This window comes from Pituophis catenifer, unplaced genomic scaffold (assembly GCF_029215685.1).
Source record: "Pituophis catenifer annectens isolate HBS135680 unplaced genomic scaffold, rPitCat1.0.hap2 SCAF_4, whole genome shotgun sequence".
NCBI lineage: Eukaryota > Metazoa > Chordata > Lepidosauria > Squamata > Colubridae > Pituophis > Pituophis catenifer.
In genome coordinates this window covers 25845722-25865843 of record NW_027256884.1, presented here as the reverse complement: position 1 = coordinate 25865843, position 20122 = coordinate 25845722, and the positions used below count along the sequence as shown (strand labels likewise).

Sequence of the window (20122 nt, the reverse complement as noted above, 5' to 3'; positions counted from 1 at the left end):
TTCTGCAGCAACAGAAGACCCCTTGCATAAGCCTGATGATGGCAAATGAGATTCTGCCAAAACATTGCCATAGTGCTCTCAATCTTACACGGGAGAAGACCCGAATACACCAAGACTTGCATACCTGTACCCGTGAAAATCTACGAATATGTGTGTGTGTGTGTGTGTGTGTGTGTGTGTTCTGTAAAATAAACAATGTAAACAAATGGTTTTGTTTCTAAAAATGTAAAATTATTTGAAAGAAACAGGAGATATTGACTCGGAATCTATCATCTGAATTAAAAGAATGGGCTACCATATGCTCAATGATTCACATCTTGGGGAAACAGAAGGAATAGCAAAGATGAGGGCATACAAGGGACTGTGCTGTGCACTTCACCAGCTATAAAGCTAAAACTGATATTCAGCAAAATGAACCTCTTCCTAAAAATAGTATGCGGAGCCTGCCCCATATTAAGAGGTTTTGCTATCTGAAAGTTCCCGTTTGAACATCATCACATTCATATGTGAAATGGAGAACATAAATATGTGTATGTGTGTTTTTCCCATGTTTCTCAACATCTCAACATCTGGAGCCATCCTTCTGAAGGCGGTGCCAGAGCCTTTATTGAAATGGTACTTACTCTGCTGTCTTAAACCTAGATGAGCCATTGGGTTATATTCAATAAAAACACACTTTGCATATATTTAGGGGCACTCTGATGTTTATAGTGAATGCCTTGTTTTCAGAGAGAAATATTGGTGGGAAAGGTAGGTTTGTAAGGCTGTGCTCAATGATTCTCTGGATCAAGCTTAAATAGACTCGAAATTGGATACCCGTGAGTTATTACCTGCAGCTGAACCTCAAAGCTACACAAAATGTGGTATGATTCCTTTTTAGAGAAAATTCTGCAGCATTAATTGCTGATTTATAGGTCTATGGACATTCTCAAGTCATTCACATCATGGTTGTCCTAAAGGTGCTTTTTTTCAAAAGGCAACTAGACTTTGTTTTTCCTTGAAGATGTTTCACTTCTCATCCAAGAAGCTTCTTCAGTTCTGATTGAATGGTGAAGGATGGAAAGATTTATATTCCTTGCAGTTATCTGCAAGGTCTTAACTACTCTTTCTGAGAGTCATTGAGGCCATTTGGAGCACTTGGGATCACTGAAATAGTGCAAATGGATAGGGAACCTTCTTGGAACTGCTGAAAGGACCTTGTTGTAAACAGGAGACACCGTAGGTGGTATTTGAACAGCTCTCTCTCAACAGAGGGGGAGGGATACAACACCATCTATCTGCTGTTTACAATACGGTCCTTTCAGCAGTTCCAAGAAGGATCCATACCTGCTAACGATTGCAAGGAATAGAAATCCCTCCACCATTCAGTTAGGATTGAAGAGCTTCTTGGATGAGAAGTGAAACATTTTCAAGGAAAAACAAAGTCCTTTTTATAGTTCATCAATGGGAAATTTGTGAGCCTATTGTTGTTGTTGAGCTACAGTTCCAAATATTCTTCCTTATTTTTCATCTCATTGAGACTGGTAGAAGCTAATTCACCAGGTTTAGAGAACCAGATGTTCATTAAACCTTTTGTAATTAAAAGTCAATGAAATCAACAAAGAAGCTAAAACGATGAGCAGGCAGTGGCCATGCTGATTGTGGTTGATGAGAGTTGTAAGTTAAAATTTCCAGACAAGCACTGTATGTTGATATGAATAATAGATAGATTTTTTTCCTACTTTGGGGGGGATCAACATGTAGAAATATTGAGAAAGTTGGGATATTTTATTATTTAAAATTATTTATTTCTTCAGAAGCTACCAAAAGCTAAACAAATGTATATTGGTCAAGAATAGACTAAAAAGGAACTTTGTTTGCCAGTCACTACAAATTTGTATGATTCTCAGCTCCTGATGCAAACCTCCAGTTTCAAATAGATATATTAATCAGAAAGATAAAATCTCAATATTGTAATGGTTTAGGGGGAAAAAGTGGATACTAGAAATCTTAAATACAGAAATCAAATTCTGTATGAGATTGAGATCAGCACTATAGCGGTTTATCATTACATATCTAATAATTCAGACCTTCATTGTAGATCGGCCCCTGAATTTTTGCACATGAAAATACTCAGAGAAATTTACAATAGCCTTATGTATCCATATTCTATTTGCTATTGAACAAATTGCTTATGCAATTCCAGCAAAAGAAACCCACCCATTTATTATACCATTAATCAGATTTCTTAAAATATCTACTACTCATTTATAGTATGCCTCATACTTGGGCATCAAAAATATAAATTTATAGGGGAAAAAACTATTAAGAAAAAATGTCTTTTTCAACACAGAAGATACTGGAAAACCCACTAATTATGTTGAGATGCATAGGCATAAAATGTCTTATTTTCAGGCTGCTTCTAACCATTTAGCGACAAGTTATGCCAACCTCAACATAATTTCTTCTGCAAATGTTAACAAGTAGTGGAGTTCAGCTCCTGTTGATTTCATGGAAAGGATGAAGGAGAGCTTAAAGCAGAACGAATTAAAGCTAGGCGTGATCTTGAAGAACTGGTAGGAAGACTTAATGCCTATTGAAAAAGTAAATGGAGGAGGAGGTGAACTGGATAATTGTCTTCTGCTTGTCTCACTAGCAGATATTGATTTATAGCTCACTTTTCCAACTCTAGGCTGAGGTAAATATAAAGAGAAAATGTGTTGGATGAGGGCATAAGCATCCATGATCTTGCATATTTGCAAAGTCCTAAAAATGCTACTGCCCCTCATTGGATGAAGGAAAAAAATAGTGCATTTTCATCAAGAACTAAGAAGGGAAAGCAACTGACGATTTACATGCCTTGATCTGTTCTGATCATATTCAGAAGTTTATCACACTTAAACTTGGTGCCCTTGATTGGAATGGAATTTATTTCATCATGTAGCTTTCTCCTTCATGAGCTGAATGCAGAAAAATGTGCTGTGTTATTCAAATTCCTCAAAGAAGTAAAATGTCCCAGGAGAACACAGCGGGAAAGAAAGTTTGCCATGGTAGGAAATAATATAGGGTAATTAAATAATATGCTTGATAATGTAAACTGTCCTTTCAGCATTTGGAATATTTTACCTGAGCTGACTTGTCATTTATTTTTTTCAGATACTTTTTGAGACTTAATAATTGCCTAGTTAGCTAATCACTTTTAAGATGACATAGAATGAAACATCAGTAAAGTCCGTGTAACTCAAATGGAAAACAACCCACTAGATCCAGTTAAAACAAGAGCCAATTAAAAGGAAATGCTAAAAGAAGCATCACAAGAGAATCTAAAAATAAACACACAACAGAAAAGTAAAGAGGATAAAAGATGGGGAAAGAAGAAAAAGATCTTTGCCTGGCACTGAAGCAGAACCAAAGTGGACTTTTTGGAGAGCGTATACTATATTTCACAGCTGGAACTGGAGTGGAGCTTCACCTTGTATAGTCACCTTTACCACTTACCACATACCAAGGGAAATGTTGGAATTCTGCTCTCAGGAACTGATAAGTGCATTGTAGTTACTCAGATGTTTGAGAGTGACTCAGGCAGGTTCAAATTGGGTGACTTTGTTTACCCATCTCTCTTAGTTCCACCTACTGTTGTTACAATGGTAGAAAAATTGGAGAGGGAGATTCTATGTATAGTACCATGAGCTCATGGGGGAAAAAAGGCCGGAAATAAATCATTCCAGATTGTTTTTTTAAAACATTAGTATTATTAAATACATTCTCAAGGACAGCCCCATAAACAATCATTCATAGGGAATTTCTAACATGTAAATCATCAAAGCCAGGCGACCTTAATCAAAAGAGAACCGTAGCTGATGAACTCATTTAAGATAAATACAACTTAGGGAAAACAGGCAGAACGTGGCTTCTCAAAATGTTTCAGCCCTTTTACCAGCAATGGCCATAGAAAGTACCTGCATTTTCTTTTGTATAATGAACTAAGATGAGATATGCATGCATTTGTTTCTTTCTGGTTTTTCCCTTGTATTGTGACTTGGTACAGTTGTAGGCAGTGGTGGGATTCAAGTAATTTAGCAACCGGTTCTCTGCCCTAATGATTTCTTCCAACAACCAGTTTGCCAAACTGCTCAGAAAATTAACAACAGGTTCTCCCGAAGTGGTGCAAACTGGCTGAATCCCACCACTGGTTGTAGGTATATGTACCCCAGTGGTGGGCTTCAGATAATTTAACAACTGGTTCTCTGCCCTAATGACCAGCTTGGTAGGCGTGGCTGGGTGGTCATGTGACTGAGTGGGTGTGGCCAACTTAATGTGACTCACATTGAGGGGCGCTTAGCTTCACCCGACCTCTCATGACCGTGGGGATGCTGCAACAGTCATAAGTGTGAAAAACATTCATAAATCACTTTTTTCAGTGCCATTGTAACGTTGAATGGTCACTAAATAAACTGTTGTAAGTCAAAGATTACTTGTATAAAAATACAAAAAGCTTCTTTGCTTGCAAAAAGCTGGCCTAAATACCAATCATTAGATTAGAAATGGGGGAATAATACACACTGAAGATCAATGAGTCACAGCTGTCATGGAAAGCTAAACCATTCTGTCTGAATACCTTCCTTTTTCTCAGCAATACCTGCAGCCCAGAGTTACAAATCAGGCAGGCTGCCAAAGCACATTGAGGAATTAAAATAGTTAAAATACAGCCAACTCTTGCTCGTAAAGTGAAACCCTTTAGCAGAGAGGTCATTTACGCTCTCCAGAAAGTGGGTGGGCATATTTGGGCTACAAAATGATGAGCTAAAGAGAGAAATTAACAAATTATCATCTTGAGGGCTAATCCCATTCTGTCTTTGTTCAGACCTTGTTGCAGGGAATTTTTGCCTATGAATATAGCTATCTATCTCTTTATCTCTTAATTGCTGACATCTGCTATGGGCTCTTAAGGAAGGTGGGGGCTACTTTCTCCCTCTAAGAAAACATGTTTCTCCGTTTCTCATCCAGGGAAATATATTCTTCCTTTTTAATATTTCTCAAAATATTTCATTCTTCTAGGAGAAGGGTGGGTGCTAACTTTCTACGATTGGTGCCATGTTACTATGCCATATTATCATGAGAGCAAACTATAACAAATTGGAAGGAGGATCCACTTATTATCAGTGAGCAGTCATGTAGCTTGGCCACTCCGAAGCGATGCAAGAGACTCCTGTCCCAAAGGTGCTTTTTCAAGAGGCAACTGGACTTTCTGGAAACCAAAAAAGCCCAGTTGCCTCTTGAAAAAAGCACCTTTGAGACAACCATGACCTGAATGACTGAAGAATCTCCATAAACAAGAGACTCCTGTGCTCAGCGAACTGACAAAAAGCACCCAGGAGAAGCAATCATTAGATCCATTTGCACCACTTAAAGATACCAGCTGGCTTCACTCACCTCACAAGATATCCTAAGGTAATCATCCAGATTTAAGGAAAAAAATCACATGCCTTTAGAAAGGCAGTAAAAAGAAATCAGACAGAATGCCAAGCTTGCGTCCTGCCTCTCAGCCATTTCTTCTATAGCTATGCCAACCCTTCTGTAAATAGCTGTTCAAGCCCCAGGAATAAAAGTACCACAAAAAACTCTGGGGAGGGGGGAACTCCAGAGAAGCTCAGCTACAGACAGAAAGCCTGGGCAGTTTCTGAAAACACTTAAAGCAGCAGGGGTGGCAATTAAGATAAGGATTAGGCTAGAAATACAGGCACACTAGAATCTTTCCTTTCTGCGTTCCTTGCAGGATTAGCCCTGTGGTGTGGGAAAAGATTTCTTCCAACTACTGTTCTCGAAACTGCTCAGAAAATTAACATCCGGTTCGGGAGAACCAGTGCAGAACCAGCAGGAGCCCAACACTGGTATACCCTGAGAAGCACAAGGCAGAAGCACATGCTCCTTCCTAGTTTACCCAACCAGGAGGGAGGAAGGATGGACTTAAAATAGATGCCCAAGTGCCTCTCCAATAGGGCAGCATTGGGGATAATTTTCTGGATGTGTTTTCTCCCCAGGTCCGCTCTGGATCTGGCCTACCTTTGAACCTGACTTTTCTCTTGCCGATTTCTTTCAGTGGACCAAATGTAAACCCATTCTATTTGGTCTTCAGAAAGTTATCCTGTTGATGGACAGCTGGACAAAAGGCTCAAGAAGACTGCCTATTTTTTTGTCAGCAGGCAACTACCGTGTTTTCCCAAAAAAAGACCCTCTCTTATATTTTTTTTGAACTCCGAAATAAGTGCTTGGCCTTATTTTCGGGGAGGTCTTATTATTTTGGGGCACATGGAGGAAACCAGAGGAAATGGCAAGGACCGGCTGTGCATGCGTTTAAATATTTTCGGGGAGGGCTTATTTTCAGGGGGGGGGCTTATTTTAGCGTATGTGCTCAAAAGCCCGATTGGGCTTATTATCAGAGGATGTCTTATTTTAGGGGAAAGAGGGTACCTGGAAACAGAACAGAATGGGACCAAATTTGGTTTAGTGGGAGGAGGGAACAAAAGAAAAGTCAAGTTTGAAAATGGTCTGGATCTGGCCAGAAAACTCTGGAGGAAAAACAATCCAACAAAAGCATTTGCATACAGAGGAGAGAAACAATTGACCTCAACTCAGAAGACTGCTACCAGCTCTATTCCTAAAACCCCTACCTCCTCCTTCCTGATCACATGAGCCAGAGTGGAAGTGCTATTAAAAGAATTGTAAAGAATTTCAGAAATCCTGATCTGCAGACTTTCCCTACCTTGTTTTTCTCTAATTCTGGAGTCATCTAGGATTCCACAGCTGGAAGCACATTTGCACGGATATTTTTTTACAGCCAGGTGATTTCTCAATGACTTCTGATATAGAACAAGTATTTCCATGAATGACAGAACCCTCCTCTCCAAAACGGAGTTAGTCATGACTACAATTATTCATTAAAATTGTGATTTCCAGCTGGAAGAGATTGTCCACCTCTGCTTTGGGAGTAACATAGCACTTTAAGGAGTGATTAAACACCACTCACCTTGATGGACAAACCATCCACTTAACCATATTGGCACTTTATCTAAAATAAATGTTAAGTTCTTGGCCACATCCAGTCCTTTGATAGGGCTAGGCGAAATGAGTCCTGCGTATCTGCAGTTTTATATGGATGCAAATAAAAAGAGAACTGAAGATCAGCCAGATATTTTGTCTCTCATACCAGTAGCATCTTTGCAATGCCGTATCACTTTCCATCTTTTTCTGTTCTTGCTTCTGAACTGGCTAATTCCTCAAGAGAGAAATTGGGAGGGGTGGGGTGGGGTGTCTAAAAATGGCAACTAATAAGATTCTGCTCCCTTGCTTGTTCTTCCCTCAGAGCATTGCTTTCTCTGCTGAAAAAACAGTAAACAACAACACAAAAGCTCTCTACTGATTGCCTACAAGAGAGGAATGCTAGTGAGGAGTGATGGTGTTTTCACTTTAAGAATAGAAAGGATATCCTGGAACTACAAACTGTGACATGGTAGAAATTTCCTCTCAGGAGGAATTGTGTACTGCACAGCTAGGGAGAAAATAGCACAAATCCGTCTTCTTTGCATTCTATGTGGAATACCTGAGGCAATTAACCACTGAAATTAATCAGGTCAAACGCAAAAACCACTGGGAGATACATGGCATTACAGAGATATGCAAGGATCTGATCCTTGTATGTGGAAGAGCTCTTTGTTTCCAAGTGTTGTCACTAAACAAGTTCATTTTAAGTAGCATAGAGAAGAAGGAATATGATAAGGCCTTGCATCATGTAGCTAAATCAAAATCTCCCCATCCATTATCCATTTTAATGTATCTTGAAGGGAGAAAGACAATCCTAAATCTTGATAGGAAGGGTGGGGCAAGAGAATAGATTTCAGATTTTCTTATTCAGCTATCATTCTCCGTCCAGGCTATGATCATCTTCCATTTTGGCACAATGCAAGAATTAGAAATGCATTCTAAAACAGGCAAAAATACTCTACTTCCTTTGAATAGCGACCCTTGCATCTGCTGAATGCTGCCTTTTCTGAAACCGGCAAGAGAAATAGAATCCTTTCCCTTTACAGATTGTTGCCAACGAGGGATTGGGGATGTCATCAGCACGGTGGATGGGAGGGGCAGATATGGCGGGAGCAGAGGACCTTATCTTGTGCCGGGGGTGCGCACTCGCTACTTGAGAGCGATTGCACGCCCCGGTCCTCAAGGCTCCCCTCGGATACTAGGTGGCTCAGATACTCAGGACCTGGGCCTCCGGCTGATGCTGTGCAACGCCAGGTCCATGGTAAATAAGGCCCCCCTCATTTACGATCTTATTCAAGAGGGGGGAGCGGACCTGGCGGGTATTACGGAGACCTGGTTGGGCCCGGAGGGAGGGGTCCCTCTGGTTGAGATGTGTCCACCAGGCTTCAGAGCATTCCATCAGCCGAGAGCCCAGGGGAGGGGCGGGGGGGGGTGGCAGTTATTATTAACGAAGGTCTGGGTCCGAGGGAGACCACTGTGCCACAGATTGCCAGGTGTGAGTCCCTCTTTGTGAGATGGGGTCATGGGGTTCAGATGGGCTTGCTGCTTACGTACCTGGCTCCCTGCCGCGTGGCAACGGCCCTGCCCGAGCTACTCGACGTGATAGCCACGGTGGCAGTTGATACACCCAGGCTTTTGGTCATGGGTGATTTCAATCTGCCGTCCGTTGGTGAAACGTCAGAGATGGCTCGGGAGTTCATGGCTTCCATGACGGCCATGGACCTGACCCAGTTAGTTCATGGCCCCACTCACAGGGGGGGACACACGCTGGACCTGATTTTTGTCTCTGGCCAGTGGTTGAGTGGTCTTATTATAGGGGATATAGACATGAAACCCTTGTCATGGTCAGATCACTCACTCCTTCGTCTGGACCTTCGAACCGCTACACCCCGCCGCAGGGAGGCAGACCCAATTAGATGGATCCGCCCCAGGCGCCTGATGGATCCTGATAGGTTCCAGACGGAGCTTGGACCAATTCCTGAAGATCTGGCACACGACTCGGCCGAGGACCTGGTAGCTGCCTGGGATTGGGCGGCTGGTGGGGCCTTGGATCGAGTCGTGCCTTTGCGGCCTCTGACCCGGTGTCGATCCCTCATGGCTCCTTGGTTCACCGAGGAGCTGAGGGAGATGAAACGCCGGAAAAGACGCCTAGAGAGCGGTTGGAGGGCCAGTCTCGCTGAATCTGACCGAACACTGGTAAGGTCGCATATTAAGACCTACCTAGTGGCGATAAAGACGGCAAAGTTTAACTACTTTTCCGCCTCTATTGCGTCATCAGGGAATCGTCCGGCCGCCCTGTTCAGGGTAACCCGCTCCCTGCTCCATCCGGGAGCGCGGGAGGATCCCTTGGAAGGCAGGGCAGAGGATTTCGGACAATACCTGTATGACAAAATCGCTCAGATCCGGGGGGATTTGGACTCTGACTGGGTAGATCAGGGCAGGGTGACGAGGAATAGTCTTGAGAATGTTACCTGGGAGGAGTTTGATGCTGTGACTCCGGATGATGTGGACAGGATTTTGGGGAGACTTAGTGCGGCCACATGTTTACTGGACCCGTGTCCCTCCTGGTTGGTACTGGCCTCCCGGGAGGTTACATGAGGCTGGCTCCAGGGTGTTATCAACGCTTCGTTGAGTGAGGGTCACTTCCCCGCCGCCTTGAAAGAAGCGGTGGTGAGGCCTCTCCTCAAGAAGCCGTCCCTGGATCCGGCAATATTGGCCAACTATCGTCCTGTCTCCAACCTTCGCTTCCTGGCGAAGGTTGTTGAGAGTGTGGTCGCGTGACAGTTTCCACAATTCTTGGAGGAAACATCCTATCTAGATCCGTTCCAGTCGGGTTTCAGGCCTGGACACAGCACGGAAACGGCATTGGTCGCGTTGGTTGATGATCTCTGGAGGGCTCGGGACAGGGGTTGTTCCTCTGTTCTGGTCCTGTTAGACCTCTCAGCGGCTTTTGATACCATCGACCATGGTATCATGCTGCACCGGTTGGAAGAGTTGGGGATGGGGGGCACCGTATTACAGTGGTTCTCCTCCTTTCTCTCCGACCGGTCGCAGTTCGTGTTGGCAGGTGGGCAGAGGTCGACCTCAAGGCCTCTTATATGTGGAGTGCCTCAGGGGTCGGTCCTCTCGCCCCTCCTGTTCAACATTTATGTGAAGCCGCTGGGCGAGATCATCCGTGGCTTTGGGGTGAGATACCACCAGTACGCTGATGACACCCAGCTGTACATCTCCACCCCAGGCCACCCCAACAATGCCCTTGAAGTGATGTCCCAGTGCCTGGAGGCTGTGCGGATCTGGATGGGGAGGAACAGGCTCAGGCTCAACCCTTCCAAGACTGAGTGGCTGTGGCTCCCGGCATCCCGATATAGTCAGTTGACTCCATCACTGACTATTGGGGGCAAGTCGTTGGCCCCCACAGAGAGGGCTCGCAATCTGGGAGTCCTCCTGGATAGGCAGCTGTCCTTGGAGGAACATCTGACGGCTGTAACCAGGGGGACCTTTTGTCAGGTTCGCCTGATCCGCCAGTTGCGGCCCTTTCTTGATCGGGATTCCCTGTGCACAGTCACTCATGCCCTCGTCACCTCTCGCCTTGACTACTGCAACGCTCTCTACATGGGGCTCCCCTTGAGGAGCACCCGGAGGCTCCAACTGGTCCAGAATGCAACAGCGCGGGTAGTGACGGGAGCAGCCTGGCGCTCCCATGTAACACCGCTCCTGCGCGAGCTGCACTGGCTCCCAGTGGTCTTCCGGGTGCGCTTCAAGGTGTTGGTTATCACCTTTAAAGCGCTCCATGGCATAGGGCCTAGCTATCTTCGAGACCGCCTGCTGCCACCGACGATCTCCCATCGACCTGTGCACTCCCACAGAGAGGGCCTCCTCGGGGTGCCATCAGCCAAACAGTGCAGGCTGGTGACCCCCAGGGGGAGGGCCTTCTCTGTGGGGGCACCTACCCTCTGGAATCAATTGCCTCCAGAGATAAGGAGAATCCAAGACCTCGGTGCCTTCCGCCGTGCCCTTAAAACCTTCCTTTTCCAGCAAGCCGGGCTGGCCTAATTTTTTAAGTGTTTTTAAGTGTTTTGTTTATTGTTTTTAATTAATGGGGCCAAATTTATATATGTATATTTTAACTGTGTTTTAATATTTGTACTTGATGTTTTTACTTGGCTGTTCACCGCCCTGAGTCCTCAGGGAGAAGGGCGGTATACAAATTCAAAAAAAAATAAAATAAAAATAAACTCTGTTACTTACGTGCAGCTGCAACGATTTTGATTTGGCTCAAGCACCTACTTGGAGATAAGGCCATTATCCTCCAGGATAAGATCATGCAACTGTATTGTAAACAAGAATTTCATCAGGGGCTTTCACACTCTCAATGGGTCTGGACAGCTCACAACAATCAAAGAAATTGCAATAAAATCAATAAAAAAACCTAAAAATGAAAGACAAAGTTGCATTAGGAATTTGAAGAAGATTTCTGACAAGCCTCTTCTACTGACATTTAGCAGAATGGCTTTGTCTTCTAACTTCAGTACATGACAGAAAACACAGTGCTGGGAGGGAGCAGGTGCTGGAAGTGGTCAATGGCCCATTGGAAACTGTGCCGCCAAAATGGCAGGCGAGCATGTGAACGCACAGGGTTTAGGTTGCATATGCGAAACCATTTCTCCTCCCTCCCGCTACTGAAACTGCCGAAGTCACCACCACCAGTCCGCAGAACCAAAAAGTTGGGGACCCCTGGCCTAAACCACCTCTCATCCTTAGTATGAGGTAGAAATAGATGCAAATTCACATGAGCCCCTCTGAAAAGACAAAGTGAATAATCTCCTCTACATATTAAAGTCCCTGCCTAGGGATTCTCCTTTTATCTAGATCAAGGGACCTGTTCCTGTGGTCGTTGCATTTGTAAGGATGGATGGTTTGGGAAATTGTGTCAACACCCAAGGAAATGTAACATGGCCGAAGATGAGAGCAGAAGTTTCTGTGAATCAGCCGACGGCATATTATGCTCAGGAAAGGGTAAGTAAGTGGGGGACTGATTGATGCTTCAATTGGCCCTGTTCCTGAAGAATAAAAAAGTACAACTTGTGCTTTACATCTTGGTAATCCTTTGTTGTTAAAAAAGCTTTTCAAAATGTTTATATCACAGAACGTTCTTGTGGCAAAATACTCCACATTGCATTGAGAAGTTTTGCCCACAGGAACGGTTTACCAACAGCAGGCCATTCCATTTGGTGATATCTTTGTGGGTGTATATATCAATATGGGCTCATTGTGTATTATGGGATATATTTTAGCATTAAGCTTTAAGTGCTATTAGCAGCAGGCGGCTCTACAATTGCTAAACTTCTAAGAAGGAAATTTGCTTTTGAGCAGAATGGAAAAGTTCTTGTCCACTACCCACACGCCTTCTCTTGCACTGTTCGTGCAATTCATGTTCATCAAAATTCACTCAGTTCTTTTATTTTACAGGTTTTATAGGTTAGCATGTTGTAATCATCAGCTTTCATTGTAAATTATATTTTGGTCCTAGTCTTTGAAGATCAGTGGCATTTGCAACAATAGGGCTCAGGGTCATGCCTTGAATCCAGGGGAGAAGAAAGAATTCTAAGACGAAGTAGAAGATGAAATGGTACTTTTATTTTTTCTAGAAGAAATCCAGTCTTTTATAACATTTCATCTACTTGGTGGAGACACTTGACTTAAGAATACAGAGCTGCATCCATCCTTCCTCAAATGTTTTGGGAAATTGGGGCAGGCAAAACAGCATTGCCGAATTTGATTATAATTTGTATGAATGTCACGCACCATTACAGCGTACCTATCCTTTTGTGCTTTATTTATTGTAAAGTGTGTGTGTGTGTCTCTGTGTGTGGCTGCATGTGATTTTTTTTTTTTTTACAAAATCACATTTTAAAAAAAAATTCATGTGATTTGTCAAAAAAGAGGTCCAGGTTCTAAGTAGTGTTAGAGACTAAAACGTACAAAAACTAGTTACTGAAATGGGATATTTCTAGTCCAGGGGTGGGCAACTGTGGCCCTTTTACAACCTGTGGACTTCAACTCCCAGAATTCCTGAGATAGCCAAGCTGGCTCAGGAATTCTGGGAGTTGAAGTCCACAAGTCATAAAGGGGCCATATTTGCCCACCCCTGCTCTAGTCTAATAAAAAGAAGGAGTAGGGGTGACATGATAGCAGTGTTTCAATATTTGAGGGGCTGCCACAAAGAAGAGGGGGGGGTTCAACCTATTCTCCAAAGCACCAAAAGGCAAGACAAGAAGCAATGGATGGAAACTAACCAAGGAGAGAAGCAGCCTTGAACTAAGGATAATATTCCTAACGGTGAGAGCAATTAACCAATGGAATAACTTGCCTTCAGAAGTTGTGGGTGTTCCATAACTGGAGGCTTCCCAAAAGAGACTGGACAACCATTTGTCTGACATGGTAAGGTCTCCGGCCTGTTCTGTCCCCATTTCACACACGCACACAAACAGACAGCCGAGGGTTAAATAAACTGGCAGACAACCAATTCTTCCGATAAGACGCTTGGCAGCAACCCAGTAGCTGCTTGCCAAGAATTTTACTCAATAAACAAAATACCCACAATCAAGAATTGTCCAGTTCGTAAAATAAATCCAAGGCTGATAATGTTGTTTCCAAAGATGCAATGTGACTCTATAGTAGTTAGTTTTGTCCGTCACAGAGTCTGAATGGCCACCTCACCCCCTTTTATACCCTGTGGGGTGTGGTCCAGTGACTCAGCCTAATCTCTGGCACGCCTTTTCTTCTGTTGCGCGCGGTTATCTCTGCGACGCTGCCGAGGATCCATCCAAGACTCCTTACCCTCATCACTGTCCACCTGTGGCTGCATGGATGTGCTTGGCCCCGGCCCTATCTCTTGCCCTTCGGCGGACACCGAAGGCATTGCCAGAGAGGAGGGTCCTGGAGAGGGAGGCCTTGCCAACTCCTCTCCTTCACTTTCGGAGTCCTCTCCTGCCGATGACACAGGCTCAGGTAACGGAGTCACAACACTGCCTGAGCAGAGAGGGTTGGACTAGAAGATTGCCAAAGTTCCTTCCGTCTTTATTATTCTATGTTTATATTCTAAATTTGATTATCCAGAAGTGAGGTGAGACTTTGTTACATAGTAGGAAGGGAAATAATTCAAAATATCCAGAGTTCTCTTACAAAAGATACAGGTAGTCCTCAATTGAGGAAATCCCAAATTTCTGAGAGACATTTGTTAAGTGAGGTTTTTGCCTAGTTTACCACTTTAACAGTTGTTAAGTTTGTGACATGGTTGTTAAGTGAATCTGGCTTCCCCATTGACTTGGCTTGTCAGAAGGTCGCAAAAAGTGATCATATGACTCCAGAACACCGCAACCATCATGAGTCATCATGCCAAGCATCCGAATTCTGACCACGCGACCCTGGGGCTCCTGCAAAAGTTGTAAATGTGAAAAATGATAATAACGATGTTGTATCTTAGAACGGTCACTAAATGAACTGTTGTAAGTTGAGGACTACCTGTACTTTAAAAAGTCTGCCTCCCATTAGGTTCCTTCTGATTCTCTATAAGCAGTGGTGGGATTCAGCCAGTTCACACCTATTCGGGAGAACTGGTTGATAATTTTCTAAGCAATTCAGAAAACCGGTTGTTAGAAGAAATCTTATTTGGTTTTTTTCCACTTTACAGGGCTAATCCTGTAAGGAAGGCAGGAAGGAAGCAAGCATTCTGGTGTTGTTTCTAGCCTAATCTTTATTGCCCTGCTTACAGAAATTGCCTCTCTGGTTAACCCTTATTACATTGTAACAGCTAAGGCAAAGCGCCCATCAACGTAAGTGATGTTGAGTTGGCCATGCCCAGACAGTCACATGACCACCAAACCACGCCTACCCAGCTGGTCATTAGGGCAGAGAACCGGTTGTTAAATTATTTGAATCCCACCACTGTCTATACATTTTTAACTCTTTTGCTAAAGAATTCTCATTTTTTCTCTACAATATATAGAAAGGAATGTGCTTTTTATAAAAAAAAATATTCCTATTGAAAGTTTAGAAATTGTTGGGCACATCATCCCATTCAGTAACTTGTTTCCTTCATGGTGCAGAACAGAGGAGGGGTCCCACAGTGTCTTATTTTCCATCTCTCTTCTGCTGTCATTATTTTTTGTTTTGTTTTGTTTTTATTGAATTTATATACCGCCCTACTCCCGAAGGACTCAGGGCGGTGAACAGCCATAGAATAAAACATATAAATACAAAATTTAAAATAAAATAAAACGAATTAAATAATTTGGCTGAACAAATTTAAAACCCCAATAATTTAAAAACAAATTTAAAATTCCATTTAAAAAGGGGAAAGACTTAGGTCAGGCCAGCTTGATGAAATAAGAAAGTCTTGAGCGTGCGACGGAAGGTACGCAGATCCGGGATCCTCCGTATCTCCGGGGGGAGTTCGTTCCAGATAGTAGGTGCCCCCACAGAGAAGGCTCTCCCCCTGGGGGCCGCCAGTCGACATTGTTTGGCCGACGGCACCCGGAGGAGCCCCTCTCTATGGGAGCATACTGGTCGGTGGGAGGCTATTGCTGGTAGCAGGCGGTCCCATAGATAACCAGGTCCTAAGCCATGGAGCACTCTAAAGGTGATAACCAAAACCTTGAAGCGCACTCGGAAGACCACCGGGAGCCAGTGCAGCTCGTGCAGGAGAGGTGTTACATGGGAGCACCACGTTGCTCCCATCACCACCCGCGTGGCCGCACTCTGCGCCAGTTATGCTCATCAGTAGGTTAAAGCCAGAACTTGTTTCTTGTGGGACTAGTCATGCTAATTATCCACAATATGGCCCTAGAACGCTGTGTCTTTTTGAAATAGAAATAGAGCCAATGTAAACTATTGCCTATTGCTCCTTTCCTCTTACTGTCCCTCCATTTTTGTCGGTCTTTGGATTCATTGTGCTAGTTAACTGTTTTTGATTTTGCTGATGCTTACCACGTAACTATCAGGCTACACTTTTGGGGTAGCAGAACTAAGCGGTACATACTTCTTGTTCAGTGACCATCCAAAGTTATGATGGCACTGAAAAATTAGATTTCTGACTGTCCTTGAAGTTGCAGCCATTACAGTGTTCCCCACACCACACGATCACATTTCTATTTACAAAATATAAATAAATACATTTTAAGAATAAACTGAGGTTCAACCACAATACAACTTCACATTTGGATGGCAGTTTTATTGGCTAGTTCAGGGGTCAGCAACCTGTATCTTTGGAGCCGCATGTGGCTCTTTCACCCCTCTGCTGCTGCTCCCTGTCACTCAAAATATGCTTCGCAACCGCCAATGTGCTACACCTGCCGGCACGAAATTTATTGAGCTTTTCAACTCCTGGTAGGCCAACCATGGATAAATCCAAGAAAAGAAAAATTTCAGAAGAAAACAAAATGTTTAATTCAACTACATATGCTAGTTTTGTGGCGGCTCAAGAAATAGTCAGTACGGGAAGGGTTTTGTGGCTCCCGGTGTTTTCTTTTCTGTGGGAAACGGGTCCAAACAGCTTTTTGAGTGTTTAAGGTTGCAGACCCCTGGGCTAGTTGGTTCTGCAGAGGAAGCCTAGCTATGTGGCAGCATCCAGCTGACTGTTTTGTCCCCGTCCCACACAAACACACCAACAGATGTCCAAGAGTTAAAAACCAAACCAGCCGACAAAATCCTTATGATAACGGAACTTGGCAGCAACCTTGTGGCTGCCTGCCAAGAGTTTATTACTCACGAAGGGAAGAGATAACTTCTCTCCACTTCTGGTACATCAAAGTAAAATGTTCAATAATTACAGAGTAACTTAAGTCCAAATATAATCCAGCAAAGCCTATAGCAAAAGTCCGGCAATGCAGAATGGCGTGGAAGCTTTCAGCTTTGTTCATCACAAGGCTTGACTGGCCACCATGCTCCCTTTTATACCCTGTGGGGTGTGGTCCAGTGATTCAGCCTAATCTCTGGCACGCCTCCTCTTTTGTGGCATGCGCTTATCTCTCCGACGCTGTCGTGGATCCAGCCAAGACTCATCCCCGTCACTGTCCGACTGCGCCTGCGCGGGGATACCTGGCTCCTGGCCAATCTCTTCTCCGTCGGGAGACACCTGAGGCATTGCCAGAGAGGAGGGTCCTGGAGAGGGAGGCCCAGCCAACTCCTCTCCTTCCCTTTTGGAGCCTTCTTCCTCCGATAAGATGGGGTCGGGGGTCGGAGCCACAACACTGACTTTGAAAAAACTAAAATGCGTTCTTGTCTGAGTATGGTAACAAAATAAAATTAGCCTGGTTGGTTACTACCTAGATGGAGACTCCAGGAAATACCAGATATTTTTTGTTAGATGGAGTTAGAAACCTACTGGAAGAAGGCGATGGGCATCTCTTACTGTCATATGGAAACAAGTAACGTCACCAGGAATCAAGCTTGATTCAAAGATGATTGTTTGCTATTCAGTGGGATTTTAGCATATCTGCATACCTGTTCAAATCATTAGTTTGAAGACCATTCTTGAATTAACTCTTTCCTGCTGAGTTGCTTAAAAAGATGGGACTTCTCATTACAGTGTGGTATGGCCTCAGGTAAAGCATACTTGATAAATTGAAACCCTAGAGGTTCCATGTTGTTTTCATGCAGTGAATGCCCAAATGTTTGTACTCTGGCCTGGGGGTAAAAGTGCTCAAAAGAAAAACAAGTGGGATACGTGAGGAGGATTGTGTTTCCACACAGCTATATAGAGTCCAGTGAGACCTGTTCTTATTACCTCACTCTGTTTTTATTCCTGATTACATCTCTGTAGTTTCAATAACCTTGAGGTTTTGTCCTTTCTCTTCCCTTTACCTTAGCTAAATCTTCTCACATGCCTTCATCCACTCTCCCTTAATCCCGCAGAGAAGAATGGCTTTGATTTTAGAGCTTTGGAACCAAGACAAAATGTCTTTCTTCCAAGCAACCCCTGATTAAATCAAAATGGAGGGAAATAATTATAGAGCATCCTACAACCCCCCCTTCAAGTTAAAGCCCCCCCCCAGAACATGCTTCTCACCAATAGGCTTTTATCACAATGAACTCCTTGTAGACAATCATTTATTGATAGGCACTGATTACCTAAAATGTCCCCTGCTTGATTGAAAAGTTCTGCTCTTCAGTGAGTTCCAGTAATGATTTTTCTGTGCTTTCAGGTTCCTGTCACTGTGGAAAATGCATCTGTTCTTCCCAGGAATGGTACATTTCAGGAGAATTCTGCGAATGTGATGACCGGGATTGTGACAAATACGATGGCCTTATTTGCACAGGTGTTGTATGATCTCCATAGTCAACCTATCTGCTCTCTAAGAAGACACTACATTTCAGGGGCTCCCAAAGCATTGCATGCTCTCATCCATCCAACAGCCTCTTGAGTTCAGAGCAGGTGCTATAGACTAAGAGGCAAAGCACCCTTAAACAGTTATTGCTTTGCAAAACAAAGATTTCTAAATGAATGAGGAGAAATAGCTTCCTGACTTTCAAAGTTAGTCTTCTTTCATGAATGTGTGAGGGAAATGCTCCTAATTATATCTGGGAAAAGAAAAGGGCTATGTGTATGAAGCAAAGACTTAAAGAGTCAATAAAAAAGCTCCCCCCATAGAGAGAGAGAGAGGGAGGGAAAGGGAAGGAGGGAGGAAGAGAGAAAGAGAGAGAGAGAGAGAGAGAGAGAGAGAGATTTTTTTTAGGAATGTTTAAAAAAAACTGGAATTGATTGCCCATTTCTTATCCTTCCAGTTCCCATTATAAAACTGATTTTTGAAAGAGGAAGGAGTAAATTATTCCAATATACCCAAGAACTGCAAATGACACACAAAGGCTGTCATAACGTTTGTCATATCATAAATGTTCAAAATCATAAATACAGTATCATATGCTATCATAAATATCACTATCATTCTTTCCCACCCATGTACACACATACACAATTGCAATTTCACACAATCACTCATAAGTTCAATTCTTAGTGCTAGAATTGGACTGAGGAATTACTTTGAAGCAGTTACTACTTCTGAGGGCATCTTACCTCACTTCTTGTTCATCATCAGATCTCCTTAAAACAGAGATTCAAAAGGGGTTTATGTGTGATCCATCGTAATCAATTTTGGGGCTCTCAGGATCCTCATTTTGAGCAGTTTGGAGGGATCTAAGGAGAAAATAAATGCCTTAAGCCTTGAGAGCTTCAGCTCAAGGCAGAAGGGGGAAATATGTAGAAAGAAAAATAAAAGCTATTTTTTGTGATGGTTTATACTTTCACAGAGTAACCCATTTTTAATTTCAATTATGGATATTTTGTTTTGTTCCAGGAAATGGTATATGTAACTGTGGAAACTGTGAGTGCTGGGAAGGTTGGACCGGAAATGCTTGTGAGATCTGGCTTGGGACTGAATATCCCTAACATTGCCACGAAACACTGAACACTGACAGATATGTGGTGTAAAATGAGGCTGCTAGACTACATAAATGTAAGATGAACACAACCCAAAAACCCTACCCATCCTAATCAATCAGCTCAGTGAAATATTTCTTAAAATATATGAGCACCTCTGTTCGGCTCTGTGGTTCTAATTCTGCATATATATTCTTTCCGTCTCTCGCATAGCTTTAAAGTGTGCTACAAATGGTAATATACCATACCGTATTTTTCTTTCTATAAGTCACACTTTTCCCCTCCCCAAAAATGGGTGGAAATGTCTGTGCATTTTATGGAGCGAATGTTGCCGAAACCCCGCCCACCCGCCAGCCCCCACCCTTCGGCCTCTGCCTCCCAGCAATTTGCCTCCTTGCAGCAAACAGCAAACAGCTTGGTCAGCTTCAGCACACCCTGATTTAGCACGAGCAGCTGATTGATGGTTGGATCAGGCTTCCAGAATACTGCCAATCAGCTGTTCCAGGCTGCGGGAATTGCTGCCGCCCATCACCACCTCTGCGTGCCCCATTTTTGGCCTCCGTGTGTCCCATTTTCGGCCTCTGTGCGTCCTGTTTTCAGCCGTGGAATTGCCACCGCCATCTATAGCGGCCAAATGGTGGTGGCGGTGGCAGCTATCCCCACCAC

General features: G+C 43.6%; 1 protein-coding gene across 1 annotated transcript in view; it reads left to right on the top strand.

The window, feature by feature from the left end:
• The window catches only part of ITGBL1 (integrin subunit beta like 1), a 174624-nt gene extending 154791 nt beyond the window's left edge, over positions 1-19833 (top strand). The window contains exons 9-11 of the mRNA XM_070944319.1: positions 11890-12036; positions 18225-18338; positions 19374-19833. Coding sequence (XP_070800420.1) covers positions 11890-12036; positions 18225-18338; positions 19374-19465 — 353 coding nt within the window. The 3' untranslated portion in view covers positions 19466-19833. The remainder of the gene's footprint in view (positions 1-11889; positions 12037-18224; positions 18339-19373) is intronic.
• Positions 19834-20122: the final 289 nt, after the last annotated feature.